General features: G+C 33.3%; 2 protein-coding genes across 2 annotated transcripts in view; both read left to right on the plus strand.

Annotated features, from left to right (window-relative positions):
- The window catches only part of LOC143412062 (uncharacterized), a 79766-nt gene that overhangs the window by 37777 nt on the left and 23535 nt on the right, over positions 1–18454 (plus strand). Inside the window, 1 exon segment of the mRNA XM_077109086.1 lies at positions 17999–18125. Within this exon segment, the coding sequence (XP_076965201.1) occupies positions 17999–18125 (127 nt within the window).
- Positions 1–18454, plus strand: part of LOC143641540 (uncharacterized) — a 107977-nt gene that overhangs the window by 37751 nt on the left and 51772 nt on the right. The window lies entirely within an intron of this gene.

Genomic DNA, 18454 nt, shown 5'->3' on the forward strand with positions numbered 1-18454 from the left:
TAACTCCAACCTCTATTGTGTCATCTCAGGAACTTAATCAAAAATTTATTTCTCCTAGTGAATTTGAAAGGAATCAGCAAGAAGGGTATTTACCTAAAGCCCAGTCTTCTCAGGAAAGACAAGTTAATTCACCCAGTCAAAATTCTTGGCAGGGGCACTGACTTCCTTCCTGGCCCAAATCATAGCAGAAAATATTAAGTGGCTTATAGAAGAGCCAATTTGGTCTGTTAGTGGCCCTTAACGGTGGAAAAACTAAGAGTAGCCAATATTTTGGTCCAGAAACAACTTCAGGCTAGTGATATAGAGTCTCTGGAATATACCAACTGCTGTGATTAAGAAGAAATGAAGTAAGTGGAGGTTGTTTTAAGATCTTGGGACAATTAATTACATTATCAGCCTCATGAGTGCCTTGCAAACAGAACTTCCTTCTCTTATAGCCATTTCTTTTGATTATCATCTAATGATGATAGATCTAAAAGATTACTTTTTCACTATACCCTTGCATCCAGATGATTGTAAATAAACAAAGAGACAACAACAAAAATTGCTCTTACTGTTTCAGCAATAAATTTTAAGAAACCAGTTAAGAGATATTACTGGAAGTTGTTACCTCAGGGTATGTGTAATAGTCTTTGTTAAAATTTTTGGCATAAGCTATCATAACTGTAAGAGAAAACTTCCCTGATGTATATATTATTCACTTTATGGATGACATAATTTTAGCTCATGATAGTCCACATGTACTTTAAAAAATTTTTGCTCATTAGAATATTTACTGAGTGCAATGGGTTTGTGCACAGCACCAGAAAAGGTGCAAAAGACATCTCCTTTTCAGTATCAAGGTAATATAAAAGAAGGATGCACATTTCATCCTCAGGGATTTTACCCAGGTGGGTATTAGCATAAATTCACATCCCCAGCACTTTCTGTTTTTTATTTTGAAACAGGGTCTTATTAAGTTGCACAGGGTCTCTATATAGCCAAGGTTGGCATTGACTGTACAGTCTTCCTGCCTAAGGCTTCCAAGCTGATGGGATTATGGGAATGTGCCACTGTACCTGGCTCACTAGTGTCTTTTTTTGAAAAACGTCTGACCCAAATTGATTTATGAGTTTAAAAAAACTTGACATTTTCATGTATATGCATTTGACCCATTTGATATTGTTTTGTTCTTAAAGTGTTTCCCTTACTCTTCTCACTAATTGTTTTAACATTCACAATTCCTTTTGCCTTTAGTGTTCCTTTTATTTTGAATTACAGCTCACATAAACTCATGTAAAACTTGAACTCTACCATTTCCTAGATGCTTCATAAAATGTCCTAAATTGTGAATATTATTACTGAAAGCAAAAGTAAGTAAAATGGTGACAGACCTTGATGGATCAGTGATGCTTTATTAAAAGACAGAGGGGCACAGTTTCAAGAAAGAAAATGGCAACAGGTTACATAAAAATAAAATCCCCAACAATAGAGAATAGCTCAACAACAGACCCTATATTAGTATATAGACACCACAGTGGAGGAAATGTCAGAGACGGAATTCAGAAAGTTCTTGGTAAAGCTTATCTATGAGGTAAGAGCACATAAAAACAACATTAGAAAGATAATACAGGAAATAAAATATTACCTCAATAATAATTCTTCTATCATGAAGAAGAATCAGTTGTAAATCCTTAAAATGAAGGCATCAATGAAACAAATTAAAAATTTGATGGAAAACATCACAAACAGACTAAACTATGGGAAAGAAACATACATTTCCAGGCCCTCAAGACAAAATATATAATCTTGAGGGTGGAGGGGGGAAAAGATGACTATGGAAAAAAATGTTAATGGACCATGCAGAAAACTTTTAAAATATACGGGATTCCATTAAAAAGCCAAACTTAAGATTCTTCAGGATAGATGAAGGCTTTGAAATATAGACTAATGTAATGCACAATATTTTCAGTCAAACAATATCAGAACATTTCCCATACCTTAAAAAAAACATGGAAAATTATACAGAATGCATACAGGACTCCAGATATTAAAAAAAATTACAACACACCTACTTTAAGACATCATTTTGAAAATCCCTGACATACAGAAAAATTATAAAATTTTAAAAGCAGCAAGAGGAAAACACTAGTCACATTTAGAGGCAAACCTATCCAAATCTCAGCTGATTTTTTTTTTTTTTAACCCAGACCCTAAAAACTAGGAGGTCTTAAAATAATATATACCAAATTCTAAAGGAAAATGGGTATGGACCTAGAAAGGTTTACATTTGAAGAGGAAATAAAAGCCTTTCATGGTAAATAAAAGTTAAAAAAATTCACACCTATAAAATCTATAAATCCTGCACTATAAAACTTACTCAATAAAATATTTCACAAATACATGGAGAATAAAAACCCAAGCCAGCAAAGGGAAAAACAACAATAGAAAATAAACAAAGGAGAATCTAATTCAACTTAAAAACTAGAAATAACTTAAAATGAAGAGAAATAAAAAGCATCTTTCGATAATAACACTCAGTGTGAGCACTCTTTAGATGATTCCATCTAAAACTGCTGAAATGCTGTTTGAGCTGCAATGGAAAGAATACTTTAACATTTCATCAAGATTTTTTTAAATTCTTTTTCTTTGTTTAATTGTGACCTTAGTGGTACATGAACATTTATATATATTCATATTTTAGTTTCTACCATTTTGGAAGGCAGCTATTTTTCATGGGTTAGTTTTTTGTAAAGTAGGATGTTTGATTAGTATATTTTAATTTTGTTTTATATTTTTAATTTTTTAAAACTTCATATATATATATATACATATTTTTTTTTCTCCTACCTGTTTCTCCTGATACTCTTTTCTTCTGCAAACTGCTCTTCTCTATTTTTTTCTCTTTTACTATTTTTAAAATTTTACTTATTCTTCTCTCCTCCTCCCTTATAGTCATCACATTGTATATGACTTCTTTCCTTTCCTTGTCCACCATTTGATGTTATAAAGCCTTTTGGAAACTTGGTATTTTTATAGTAGGCAATATCTGATCATATCATTTCTCTTTACTGTGATAATTAACTTTTTTGACAGCATAGTGGCAACTATTTGGTTTAATGCTGCATATTGTTGTTCTTATTATTTGTATTCCCCTAAACAATGGTATACTGGAAACCTCCTACTACAGTAAAGTCCACAAGGTTGAAACTCTCCTACTTGAGATCCATACTATTAGATGGGTAGACACACAGACATGAAAAATCAGGGGGAAAACAGTGCCCCAAACAAACCAAGATACTTCAATAACAGAATCCATCAATACCACGTGGAAGAAATGTTAGGGAAGGAGATTAGAATGTACATAGTTAAATTTCATTTGCAAAGTAAATGATGATATGAGAATTGAAATTCAAGAGAAAATACATGAAGTTAAAGATCACTTCAATAAAGAGGCAAAGATTTTGAAAACAACAATAATAGCAGCAATGACAACAACAACAACACAAGCATGAATTCTCAAAATAAAGGAAATAATAAATGGGATTAAAAATTCAATAGAATCAATTATCAGCAGACCAGGCCCCTTAGAAGACAGAATATCAATCAATGAAGACAAAATATATAATCTTTAAAATAGAGTTGACCATGGAGAGGATGTTCAGAAACCATGAACAGACCTTCCAACAACTATGGGATAACATAAAACAGCCAAATTCCTGATTTATCAGGATAGATGAAGGTGCAGAGATACAAACCAATAAAGTGCACATTCTTTCCTACAAAATAATATCAGAAAAATTTTCAGACCGTATGATTAAAATGGAAAATCAAATACAAGAGGCTCACAGGACCCCAAATGTACAAAATTGCAACAGACCCAAGGCACATTATAATGCCTAACATACAGAATAAGGACAGAATTTTAAATGCTGTGAGAGAAAAAAACCAATATCAGATTACATATAGGGGATACAAATTCCGATCTCCACTGATTTCTCAACCCAGACCCTCAAAGCTAGGAGATCCTGGAATAACATGCATCATGCTCTGAAAGTAAATGGGTGTCAACCAAGAATCCTATACCCAGTAAAACTGAGCTTCAGATTTGAAGATAAAATAAAAACAAAAGTTAAAAAATTTGCAACTAGAAAGCCTGCACTAAAGAACATTGTCAACAAAATATTCTATGAAGATGAAATGGAAAAAAAAAAAATCAAACCCAGCAAAAGTAGGAACTACAAAAAAGAATATAGGAAATCAAAGGAGAAACTAAGGGATCATGGGAGGAATAGATGAACTCTAGATAGAGAAAAGGGGAGGGAGAGAAAGGGAGGAAGGGAGGTGCATGGGGGTAAGAAAGACAGTGGAATGAGATGGACATTATTATCCTAAGTACCTGCAGGAAGACGAGAATCGTGTGACTCTACTTTTTGTACAAACAGAGATAGGAAAAAATGTGCCATCTATATGTACTATAAATTGTAATGAATTCTGCTGTCATATAAAACAAATTAGAAAAAAAGGATAAACTAATTTAAATTAAAAACTAGAAATAAACCCAAATGTCTGTAAATACAAAGCACATCTCAATAATAACCTTGGATGTAAGTAGATTAAAATCATCAATCAAAAGACACAGACTGGGTGACTCACCTCATAGACTCACCTCATAGGCAAAGACATCTAAAGGCTGAAGGTGAAAAATGGAAAATATCATTTCATTCACATGGATCATGTAAGTAAGCAGGGATTTCTATGCTCATGTGAGATAAAGTCCACTTTATCTGAGAAGGGACAAAATTAATGAGAAGGGACAAAGGTTTCTATCCTCATGTCAGATAAAGTGGACTTTATCTGATATGAGAAGGGGCAAAATTAATGAGAAGGGATAAGAAAAGCCATTTCATATGTATTAAGGGAATCAAACATCAACAAAACAATCATAAATATTTATACTCCAAACAATGGATTATCTATGTACAGCTAACAAATACTTCTCAATGGAACCAACCTAGGTGTCCCTCAATAGATGAATGGATAAAGAAAATGTAGCATATATACTCAATGGAATATTACTCAGCTTTAAAGAAGAGAGAAGTTATGGCATTTGCCAGTAAATGATGGGAGTTGGAGAATGTCACACTAAATGAAACAAGCCAGTCCCACAAAACCCAACGCCAAATGTTTTCTCTAATATGTGGATGATAATTCACAATAAGGTGTGTGACTGTGAGAGGGGACACTAAGGCAAAATAGTGTTACCTTAGATTAGGTAGAGGAAGTGATAGGGAAGGAGGGGAGGAGATGTGGGAATAGGAAAGATAGTAGGATGAAACAGACATTATTACTACATGTATATATGTGACTACATGATCAATAGGATTCTGCAATATGTACACTCAGAAAAATGAGAAATTATATTCCGTCTGTGTAAGATATATCAAAGTGTATAAATTCATTCTACTGTCATGTATAACTAATTACAACAAATTAAAAAATAACATAAGTTTATGCTAACTTAAAGAAGAAGAAATAAAAAGAAATAAAAAGAAATAAACCACAATTCAATAACACTTGGCACTTTTAACATGCCTATGTCATCACTGGATAGATCTTCAAACAATAACTAAATAAAAAATTTATAGAAGTAAAACATACAATTGATAATTTAGACTTAAGACATATATGTATGTATGTATACATATAATATTTCATCCATCAGTGACTGAATACACTTTCTTAGCAGCACATGAATCCTTCTAATATAGAGTCGTTATGTAAGCTGTCACATATGTTGGCATACAATTGTAATATTACTGTAACATATTTTTTGCATCTGTAAAGTTATGTTTTTCTATTCTTTCTTCCTGATTAGACTTGTTTATTTTAGTCAAATTTTAGCTGTATTCTTTTTAATTTTATATATTTTGGCACCTACTTATTTTTTCTCCTACTACATATTTAAAAAATAATTTGTTATTCTAGCTTCTTTGTGATACTAATAATTTAAGTTATAATTATTCTTCCCAGTACTGTTACATTCGAGATATTTTGATATTTTAAGCTGTTTTTAGTACTTAATTCAAAGCCCTTTTTATTTACTTATCTTGTATTTTCTTTCTTGACCTCTCAGATATTTATGAGTATTCCATTGAATTTTGAAGTATTTGACTGGTGAGAGTAGGTGAATAATTTCTAATACAATAGTAATGCACAAACAGTCTGCATGACTTAAAAAATACAACAAAACCACTGAATGTAAATGGTCTAAACTCTGATAAAAATAATAATTAATTAAAAAAGGCAGATTGCATAAAAAATTAAGACCCAACAATTAGTTGTCTCCAAATGACTTACTCAAAAAGAAAGAGATCTGCAGTATCAAGGTAAAAATTTTGGGGAAAATCATTCACATGGTCCTCATAAACAAGCAGGAGATTCCTATCCTCCTATAAGATAACATGGACTTCAAACCAAAGTTAATCAGAAAAGACAAAGAAGGCCATTTCATACTGATGAAATGAAAGGAGAAGAAATAAGGAGTGAAATAAAAAACACTTAGCAGTAAATGAGAACAGCATTACAACATATCAGAACCTCTGGGACACTATGAAGGTGGCTCTAGGAGGTAAGTTCATAGTATTGAGCTCATTTAATGAACAGAAAGACACCAAACAAATAATCTAACATTACATTTCAAGACTCTAGATAAAGAACAACAAATCAGTATGAGTGCCAGTACTAGATGGGAAATAAAATCAGAGCCCAATACATTGAAATTGACATTAACAACAACAACAACAAAAATAAATAAAAAATAAAAAAAATCAATCAAAAAGTTGGTTCTTTGATAGAATATGAAATTCATAAATTTTTAGTCCAGCTAAATAAAAATGCAAATTGTACAACCCATAAAGACAATGAAAATATCACCAGAAACACTACAGAAATATAAATGAGTACTTTGAAAATTTATGCTTCAGTGAACCAAAAAATCTTGGTGATATTGACACATTCCTAGTGACATATGATCTGATCAAATTGAACCAGAGGGATATAGAATATTTAAGCATAAATTTCTAATAATAAAATTTAATAAGTCATCAAAAACCTACCAAAAATGAAAAGTATAGGACTCTATGGATTCTCCATTTTAAAGACTAACATCAATCCTCCTTGAACTATTTTACAAAATAGAAAAGGATATGAAAACCAGACAAAGACACATGAAGGAATGAAAACTTCACACCAATATCCTCAATGAACATAGATGTAAAACGTTCTTAATAAAATACTGGCAAATTGCATACAAAAACAAATTACAAAAATAGTTCACAATAGCGAAGTGGGTTTTATCCCAGAGATGCAAGGTTGGTTCAACATATGGAAATCAATAAATGTGACACATCACATAAATAGTTTTAAAGACAAAAAACACATAATTATCTCAAGTTGCAGACAATGTATTTGCCAAAATAGAGCCTCCACTCCTGTATAGAATACTGGAAAAACTAGGGATAGATGGAAATTTCCTCAACATTGTAAAAGGTATATATGACAAATTAAAGGCCAGCATCATTCTAAATGGAAAAACTGAAATAATTCCCATTAAAAAGAGGGGCTTGACAAGGATATCCCATTTTACCACTTACATTAAACAAGGCATTTAGAAATAGAAAAAGCAGCCAGCAAAATTCATTTGGAAAAGTAAGAGGCTTAGAATAGCTAACAATTCTTAGGGAGAAGTATGAAGCAGGATGTATTACAAAACTAGGCCCTAAATTGTACTACTGAGCTCTAGTAACAAAAACAACATGATATTGGCACCAAAATAGGCAAAAATGCCAATGGAACAGAATAAAAAACAGGAAAATTCACATAAAAAGTTACCTTGGAACTGGGGTTGTAGCTCAGCAATAGAGCACTTGCCTCTCATATGTAAGGCCCTGGGTTTGATCCTCAGCACCACATACAAATAAATAAATAAAAGGTATTGTGTCCAACTACAACGAAAAACAAACAAACAAATACATGCATACATACATACATACAAGTTACCTCATATTAGACAAAGTACTGAAAATGCACACTGGAGAGAAGATAGCCTCTTCAGCAAATGGTCTTGGGAAAAGTGGGAATCTATATGTAATAGAATTCAAGTTAATTCCTGTTTCTCACCCAGCACAAAAATCAACTCTTAGTGGATCAAAGACTTAGAAATTATACTAGAAGACTTGTAACTACTAGAAGAAAAGGTAGGTCCAGTGCTTCAACACCTTGGCAGAGGAACTGACTTCCTGAACAAGACTCTATAATAAAAAAAATGAATAAATAGGGGCTGGGGTTGTGACTCAGAGCACCTGCCTGACACATGTGAGGCACTGGGTTCGATCCTCAGCACCACATAAAAATAAACAAACAAAATCAAGATATTGTGTCCATGTATAACAAAAATATTAAAAAATGAATAAATGAGGTGGCATCAAACTAAATATCTTCTTCACAGCAAAAGAAACAATAACACTGAGATTAGCTCAGTGGCAAAGCAATTGTCTTGCATTTGTCAAGTCCTGGGTTTTACACTGAGTTCCAAAAAAAAAAAAAAAAAAAAAGAGCATGAAGAAATAATCTACAGAATGGGAGAAAATATTTGCCACCTGCACATGTTGTTAATTTCTAGGATATACAAAGAATTCAAAAAGCTTAACACTCCCCTCAAGGAGGGGCAGGAATTATGTTTCATACTTAAACTTAACCATGACTTCTCCACCAATGGTGCCAAAGGTGTTTACACAAATAGGAACAAGATGCACATCTGAAGGAAAGCAGATGTGTGCAGTCGAGGGTCTTACACAAAGTGAAGGAGATTATCAAGTGGCTAGTTGTCATGACTTTACTGCATTCATTTTCCTTTTCTCCAAAGTAAACCAATGGTGGAGCAATTCATACCATATATGTGGAGAAGACAGAAATTCCCTGAAGCAAAAGGAGCCTTGGTAGTTTCTGGGAAGGTATCTTTCTTTTTCCCCTTTACTTAGAGGAAAAGCACCTCCAGTTCAATTTGAGGCAATCTTACCCCATCTCCTAATTTTCCAGTGATTAGGCTTCAACAGGCTTATCAACCAACCACTTTGTATCCTCTATAATGGAAGCAAAATTACACAGAGTTCCAGGCCTGCTTATGAAGGCTGAAGCAGGTGCACTGTCAGGTCCCCTGGTAGACACTAAATTTGATACAGATGCTGTGGTCCTTGTTCCAATACATCAGTAATGTGTACAAAGTTTAGAGAAAAAGGAAAATCGAGGTTTTATTGCTTTGCTACCAAAGGAGAAATTCAGGGGATTTCTGTTTTAGAATCTGTGTTTTTAACTTTTAGGGGAAAAGGGGACCAGGCGATTTCAATGGGTACACTCCAGGTGGCCCTTTCAGAATACATAATTTACTTGTAGTCCTGAGAGAGTGGGTATCATTCTTTAGATCTTTTTTTTTTTTTTTTTTTTAGCTTTATTTGTTATTTTGGTTATACATGACAGTAACTTTTGACATTTATACCAATTTGGAGTACATGGATTTCTTCATTTCTGTGGTACAGGCTCTGAAGGATGGAGAGCTTGGCTAATGACTGGAAGGTCCATCTCATTTTCTTTATGGCTATAAAAACATTGTGGAAATAGAGAAAAAGGGGAAAAAAGTTAGTTTTAAAGTAAGCCACAGTGATAGAACAGCAAGTGTTATGATCAAAGCATGAAGTGGACTTATTTCCCCCCACCCCATAGGAAGGAGCAAATAAAACAAAAGGAAGTTCAGAATTGGAGGCATTGATGAAAATTGGAGAATTTAGATCGAGCTAGGCATAGTGGCCCATGCCATTAATGCTGAGTACTTGAAGTAGGGCAAGAAAGTCACAAGTTCAAGAAAAGCTACATACTTAAGACAGGGCATAAAAAGAGTACATTTTGGCTTAGGCTGAAGCAGGTCAATTTTAATGGGATAGAAGGAGGGAGGGAAATTAAAGCCAAGTTTTGTTAAAAATATCTTGTTCTTGCCACTGGGTAAAATGCTGTCTAGTAAACTATTTATGAAAGAGTAATTGGGAATATGCAAAATCAGTGCCTTGGTTGTTACAGATAAAATTGGGAGCACCACATATGTGATAATAGGGGGTTACTCTTTGCAGTAAACTTCTGTAGAACTTATTCACCCATTGCACTGCTTATGGAGTTTGAATTGTTTGATGTTTTTTCTTTTGATTATATGGACAGTGTTATTTTTTTTTGTCTCCAAATAATGTTTCATAAATATTTTACACTTTACATGAAACAGTGTATTGTATAAAATAGATTGACACAAATTGACTGGTAAATATTAGTGAAACATATCAGCCATGGTGCCATGCATGCATGTGTGTTTATTCCTTAAGAACATTTACCCTTACCTTTCATGTGAATATATATTACTTTTTATTGATAACCTACAGCACTGAGTAAACCTACAACATTGAGCACTTTCCTATGATTAATCATTTTGTATGTTTATTACTTTTATCCTTTTTTTACATATTTTACTGATAATTCATTTCTATTGATACTCTTTTCATATACATATTTTCTCTCAGGTAGCACTATCTCTTTTCACTTCCTCTTACCTTTTCATGGACTTTTAAATTTCAGTGGAGTTTAATTTATCAGTTTCTTCTTGGGGCTTGCTTAATTTTCTCAAAAAAAAAAAAAAAAATCTTAAGGGACCAGAGGGGATATTAAGCTCTGAGAATTAAAGCATATTATTCCCCTGCCTCATCTCCAGAGAATGGCTTTTTCTGGAGCTACTCTTTATCAATTAGAATCTGGAATGTGTAAATGTATATTCTTCTATGAGTAGGTTTTCTTTTTGAAATGTGTTTCAAACAGACTCCTTATCCTAGTGAGTTAATAAGTTATTTCATTTAATTTAAAAAAGTGCTTCTGTCCAACTCCCATTTTATGTGTTTAAAAATTGTTTTCCTTTTGTGAAATCTTTGGTTTTCTTTGATGAAAATAGACTGAGAGAACAATTGTTAGAAGTCTTGATTGTACAGCCACCAGCCTCTACTACCTCCTTCTTTGTATGGTAGTCTGTTCTTTCTTGTGTAGTTCTGTCCAGAGTCCAGATTTTTCTTGTTTGAATATCATCTCTGTAATATGACATAGAGACAATGGTTATTCCATGTCCGAAAGGAAAATAAGGGAGTAGCCCACTAAAGGAACGGTAAGAAAACTCCCAGTTCTGGAAAGCCAAGGTAAAGCTCTGATAAAATGCAAAGCTCCCTTGAAAAGAAGAAACAGGTTTAAAAGAGCTTCAGCTAAGGATGTATTATTCTGCCATCATTCAGGCAGGGTTTGAATTGCATCTACTGTTATTCTATGTCTGTGTGGGGCCTGGAACTCTCTCTAGTAATGAATTCTTGGTGTGAACTGTTCAACTGGGTCAGGAGTCATAAATGAGGGGTCGTCCTTCTACAGCCTCACAGCACTTTGTCTATCATGCCTCTGGAACTCTGGAGTCTTCTCTGCTTGTGAGGTCCATGTAACTCTGTAGAGGCCTCTTCTGAAGTGCAGGTCATGCAGAACTCTAGAAAGCATGCTGAAATACCTAGAATGCCAGATAGTTAAGAATATGATTAGCTGGGTATACTGAAATGATGAGGGTAGCTCATTGAAGAAAGGGTGAATCAGCTGTGGAGAGACTGTGTCCTGCCTAAAATTATTTTTACATTCATCTGATCAAGGACGACCACTGCTTTGACCTCATGACCCTATGACCCTTCTGGGACATGCTGTGGCAGATGAGCCAGCAGCTAAAACTTCTGGACAGTGTCTGCCAGGAGCTATTACTGGATATTCTGTGTCTCCACAGTTTGTGCTGAGTACACAAAAAGTCAGAGAGTAGCATTGTTGACTGAGGACATTAGTTCTTCCTTTTTCCTCAGGGTTCATTCATTTTTTCTGATTCTTTCACTATATGAAAAGCAGGATTTCAAATTGAAGACCCCCATTCCCTCATTCTGACTGCTCACTGAGCTGACATTGAAGCCTTCAATTTTGAACTCCTTCCACAAGTCCTCAAATATCTTTTATCCTTTCCCTGCACTATTTGAAACTGGCATAGTGTTTTACTTGTTATTTCCCCATGAATAATGGATGATCCTTTCAAAAATAATTGGTTTAAAGAGGATGTTTCTCATGGTAAGAAAGGAGAGAACATTCACTGGATTCTGCCTTTCCCACTTTTGACTTTCTTGGGCGCAGTCACTTTATCAGAATATCTTTGACAACTGTTATGCATTTATCTAAGATTTCTCCCAAATCACACATGTTGTAATCATGGTCCCCAGTTGCAGGAAGGTTAAAAGATAGACTTTACATTGTTTCATGAGTGCTCTATATGTTCAGTATATTAGCCTAACTGGACTTGTGGAAAGACAGAACTGATTGGAGGAAGTAGGTCACAAGTATAGCCCTGAATCTGATTACCTTCTCTCAGTAATTTGGTCTTTCTTCACTGCCTGATTCCCTAAAGCTGAACACCTTTTCTCCATGTCCTTCTTCCATGATGTTTATGCCATGATAGGAATGAGCCTACCACAAACTGCATTCTCTAAAACTATGACGTAAAATAAATGTTTTCACCTCTAAGTTATTAGTTTTAGTTGTTTAGGTCATAGGAACTGAAAAGCTTACTGAAAGAGAAACTTTACTAAGTGGAATGCCCTGATCCACTGTCCTATTTTTGTACCTGGTCATGGATTTGAGAACTGCTTGCTGAATAGCCTTGGTACCCACAGGGGCCATTCACTTGAATTGTCAACAGAGCACAAATGAGAAACTTTGTTATAAAATCTTCCTAGAAGACATCCCCAGGGTTGCAGGGGAGACATAGGAAAAATTAGTTGTCCTGTGGCTTAGAAGCATCTCCCATTATTCAATTAATCTACTTATGTAACTGATCCATATGTATTTTTTCCTTAGCCTCAATTCACTGCAGATAGAATGTATTCTCCTGTCTTAATTTTCTCTGAGTTGTGAATGCAAGAAGATTATCCCAAAGTTCCAACAAAACCCACACACAGTTGTGCATATAAAAGTTCCACAATGTATTTCAGGAGTAAAAAAAAGGGATGGGAGAATGTCTTAGATGCCAGGATTTTCTTATACCCTTGGATCCTGCGTGTGTTTTTTATTCAGCACTGTTTCCCTTGGCTTGTCACCTTAAGACAAAACAAAATACAAAGGAAGACAAAGACAAAGAGACAAAAACAAACAAGGGACCAAAACAACAACAACAACAAAAACTTGTTTCATGTTTAGCTTTTCTCTAACTATAAAGTATATTTTGTTTCTGTAGCTTCAAATGTAACAGATATATCCAAAACAACTGGATATAACTTGAGTTTTAGAAAATATGTTGCCCTTACATTATATAAGAATATTATTTGACCTTCTTCTACCCAAAAGTGTTTTTAGTGGTTTCTCATGTGTGCTCTATTTGGTAGTTTATTTTAGATAAAATTCCATGGCTTATCTGTAAGTAGAAAAAAATCTCTCTTCCATTTTGGCTGAAGAAAAACAAATTCGATTCTTTGAAATTGTGTTGTAATTAAATCGGTGAATTCCAGATATATTAAATAATCTGTTCCTTTTCTTTGAACCCTTGTAAGAGTCAAGCATATATATTATTATCTGGACATTTTAAGCTAACATTAAATCATGTGAAATATGGCTTGGCAAATCCTAGAATTATTCACATATGATTTATATTAATGATTTGTTATTGTGGAGATAGCACCAAAATTATATATGTTCTGGGAAAATGGGTGCTTTTGTTTATTTATGTTTTGAAATATAAAATCAGCCCTGACAAGTTATGCAGTCCCTGTTTTAAACAAATAAATAAATGAAAAATAAATAATATTTCAGAGGATATTTTTCGGTGGTAAATCTGTAAATTTACACTAGTTTCAACCCCTAATAGAAAACAAAACAAAAAACTCACTAAATGCGAATATTTTTATGTATTTACTCATTTAAAGAGGTCTTTTCTCCTTTAAAAGTATATGAATAAAATTTAGAATCAGGGAGGTCTGAGCTAAATGACTTCTAGTTAAATTAATCTTGAACCTACAAATAAGGTCTTTGAAGACCCACATGTTTTGTTTCTTTAGAAGCCTATTTTCAAGATGTGGATTTGAATTGTGGGCAGTCACTCCTGAGAAAGAAGCCTAGGGAAGGACAAAGGAAGAAGACATGCTTGGTCTCCAGTTGTGTGGTCCAGGTCAGGGGCTGCATTAAATTTACCTCCTAAAGTACTTCATGTTTAGAACTTGACTCCTGAGAAAGAAGCCTAGGGAAGGACAAAGGAAGAAGACATGCTTGGTCTCCAGTTGTGTGGTCCAGGTCAGGGGCTGCATTAAATTTACCTCCTAAAGTACTTCATGTTTAGAACTTGAAGTCTTCCTTTTTTATCTTTCGCATCTGCGTTTAGCATATTTACCTACTTTACTTCCTTTGCTTCTCACAATAGTCAAATTTAACTCTACATTATATATACCCATATATATCCCCTATATTGAGAGCCTTCCTTCCATTCTTACACTTTTGTAAATTCATGCCATGACTACATGACCTGCAAGATTGAAAAAGTTTTCTTTTTGAAAAAGGAGCATAAAAAATCTTGGTATTCTAGACTTCTGTTGGGGATGTTTTGGGTTCACTGAACATTGCTGAAGAAATGAAATATGCTTTGTTTACTTTATGTTTAGATGTTCCATTGTCTTTAAGTACTTGAGAAATGCACATCCATTGTCCCTAAAAACTTAGCTAGCCCTGAAAGAATGCAGTAATTAGGACAGAATCATTCTGTAGAATACTAAAGAAAGCCTACTGACATATTCTATTAGAGCATAAGAGAGGTGTAAAGCTAAAAAATTGCATAAAACTAATGTATTTTTATGAGTAGACTGACATCAGTCTTTACATTTTATTATATTTTGACTTGTCCACTGGTATCACGGCAGTGATATGTCCTTCTATGTCAATTGAGACTTCATACCAATCTGCTCTTGCACAGATTTAGCCTTATTTGCTTGGCCCAAATCCTCTCAGATTTTCTCTTTAAAGATAAATATTTTCTTGTTTTCATTAAGAATATTGTCAAGAGTTTTCTAAATAACCTTTGGAAACCATCATATTTGATACAGAATCTCTTCTTTATAACTTTTATTTTGTGCTTCTCTTTGGACAATGAATGTTCTGCCTGTTGTTTACCAGAGGTGTTTGCTTTATTATTGGAGGTCATGAAGCCGACCACAACCTGTAGGCTTTCTTTTTATTTTGCTTCCAGTTCCCAGACACAAACCACAAAAGTTCCATGCATTTTCAGTTAAGGAAACAACAATCATATGATTGAAATGTCTGAAAATTATGAAATAGATCTCAAAGCAAATTATAAATAATAAGGGAAATTGAAGAATGTTCAAGACTCACAAATATAATTCTTGTTTATTTTTTATGTTTAAATGTGATTATCTCTATAGTGTCTTTTAAAAAAGGCTCAATCCCCATAGATTTATAACTTTTTTAAAAACCAAATTTGCTATTTTACATGAAAATCCATTTTTATGTATACAAAGTGAAAATTTTATGTATGTGCCCATAAAATAAATATCATTTCCTTGACTTGATTATGTCTTCTTAACATGTGTCTATGACTCTTCTTATTTATAATAGCTCTTGCTCTGAAAATTGTTTCGATTTATTTTGAACTCAATGTTTACCCCCTCCTCCCGAATTACAGGACAAATAAATTTTGGTAAATATCAGGTTGTACCATTTAGTGTATATTTCAGAAAATGTCATAAAATATAAATACTATTATTGCTATCAGATTATTGCTATTAGATTATTTTGGTTGTTATGAATCAATATGTGAAAAACTCTTAGGGTAATATGTGTAAATTTGAAATGGTTAAAAAGGATTGTCATTGCTGCTTGTTATTTTATAACATTTATAAATCCCATAATATATTTTAAACTCACATTCATCAATGAATGTTCCCCTTAGTTCTACCTAAAAGTTTCTTATATCATTGTTATTGAAACAAACTGTCAGATACAAATATGAGCACAATGCAGGAGAGGCTACACACCATGCAATGGATTCTGTCATCAATGTTGGCATAACTGCCTATAATATTGACAACATTGGTATCAAAACAGTGGTAAAGAAAACTGCAAAACAAATAGGGGGGAAAAAACTCCTTGAGAACTATCAGATAACTGATTCTTCTTTGAGAGAAAAGGGAGTAGCAAATGCAAGTATAGGAAGAGAGAAGGATAAATAGAAGAGGAAGTAGAAAATAAAGAAGCAAAAAGGGAAAAAAATAAATGATTGAAATAGTAGGAGTCACCTATACGAAAACCTTACCAGATGGAGAAAATTTTGTTAAATATGCCTATGTGGAATTCCCTGCAGATTAATCAGTATTTTTAAAATGTACTGATCCCTACAAAGTGACTGTCATACATTGTATGACAAGTATTTCACTTCCAAGGAAAATAATCAGTATTCTTGCCCCCTTTAGAAATATGATGTTATATTTTCAGTAAATTTATATTTTCCCCAAAATGCTGCCAAAATGTTTTTTTAAGAGAGAGAGAGAGAGAGAGAGAGAGAGAGAATTTTTAAATATTTATTTATTTATTATTTGTTTTAGTTTTCGGCGGACACAACACCTTTGTTTGTATGTGGTGCTGAGGATTGAACTCGGGCCACATGCATGCCAGGCGAGCGCTCTACCACTTGAGCCACATCCCCAGACCCCAAAACATTTTTGTAGGAAAAATCAAGCTTACAATACATATGCCTCTCATTAAACTTTTCAGAAAGAAGGTTACTTATCTACATAAAATTTGGTGTTTACTAACCTTAGTTCTATTTATAGTGTGAAAGAATGACTTAATGTACTGCCTCCTTTTTGTGCACCAATTGTCGATATTTTTAGACCCTTCTCATATTTTCAGTGTGTAAGCTAAACTAAAACTATAATTCTAAACTAAAAGAATAGTCAGATAATATTTTAAGTGTTTCAGAAAACAAGAATGAAGTTGATCATGGAAATGAGGTTCTATAAAAAATATTTTGTACCTTATGTGTTGGTTCTGAAATGAGATTTTTTAAAAATTTGAAAGAAATACAAATACATCCTCAAATCTTTTGCACTGAAAATGGTATTTATCAATTAAAGTCCTAGGCATTGTTTTTCAGTATGATTGTTACTGCATTAAAATTTGAAGTGACTATTTTCAGCTTAGTTGGATGAAAAGTACCCTAGGAAATAATTTTACCCTATGTTCTTATGTTTTTCTGAAAGGCTAACACTTTGTAAAAAAATTAAAAAAAGAGAGAGAGACATTGAATTTACTGATAACTAATATACTTTTAATTTTGGCTTTAGCCATTGCAATTTATTAAAAAGCCAATAAATTCTTAAAAGGGAAGGTACTATTTGTGATCAAGGCAAATAATATGAAAAATTTAGGCACAGCCCAGGGTGTGTAGACACGATAGTTTCCACTTTGGTAGAAGCTAAGCTTAAGGTAAATATACATGTAAGTAACTAATACCTAATGGCATTTTGTTTTTGCTTACTGATTTTTAAAAACTCGTATTTTTTTATAGATATAGTCTATTGTAATCCTTTCTGAACCTTCATTGGCTAGTTTATTGGACTTTACAAAAAAAATATCTAAAGAACGCGCTTTGTGTATGAATTGGCCTTGAATGTTTTCACTGGGCTTGTTGTTTAGGATTGTAGATTTGTGGAGATTTTCATAAGGCCAAAAGTAATGCACTAGTTGATAAAATAGAAATAAAACTGAATAGGTCAATTAACAAAAACTATGAATAATCATATGGTCAGTGTGTTCTTTACTTTCCTTATTTATTAATTAGTCTCCTTATTTATTGTTTATCTTATTTCAGGAACTAGTGACATTCAGGGATGTGACCATTGATTTCTCTGAAGAGGAATGGGAATGCCTGGAACCTGCTCAGAAGAATTTATACAGAGATGTGATGTTAGAGAACTATAGAAACCTGGTCTTCCTGGGTGAGGATAACTTTCTTCGGGATTTCTAAATAAGTATTAATATTTAATTTTCTTTACTTGAAGAATACTTTTTTACATCTAAAACCTAGTTTTATTTATTTGTTCTTTTTTAAACTTAAATTTTCTTCTAATTAGTTTTATATGAGAGTAAAACACATTTTGACACATCATACATAAATAGAGTATAACTTCTCTTTCTTCTGTTGGTACCTGATGTAGAAATACAGCAGTCATGTAATCATATATTCACCTAGGATAAAACTGATTCATTCTACTATGCTTTCTACACCTTTACCCTCTCCTCTTTCTTCACTCTCCTCCATCTAATC

This window comes from Callospermophilus lateralis, chromosome 1 (genome assembly GCF_048772815.1).
Source record: "Callospermophilus lateralis isolate mCalLat2 chromosome 1, mCalLat2.hap1, whole genome shotgun sequence".
Lineage (NCBI taxonomy): Eukaryota > Metazoa > Chordata > Mammalia > Rodentia > Sciuridae > Callospermophilus > Callospermophilus lateralis.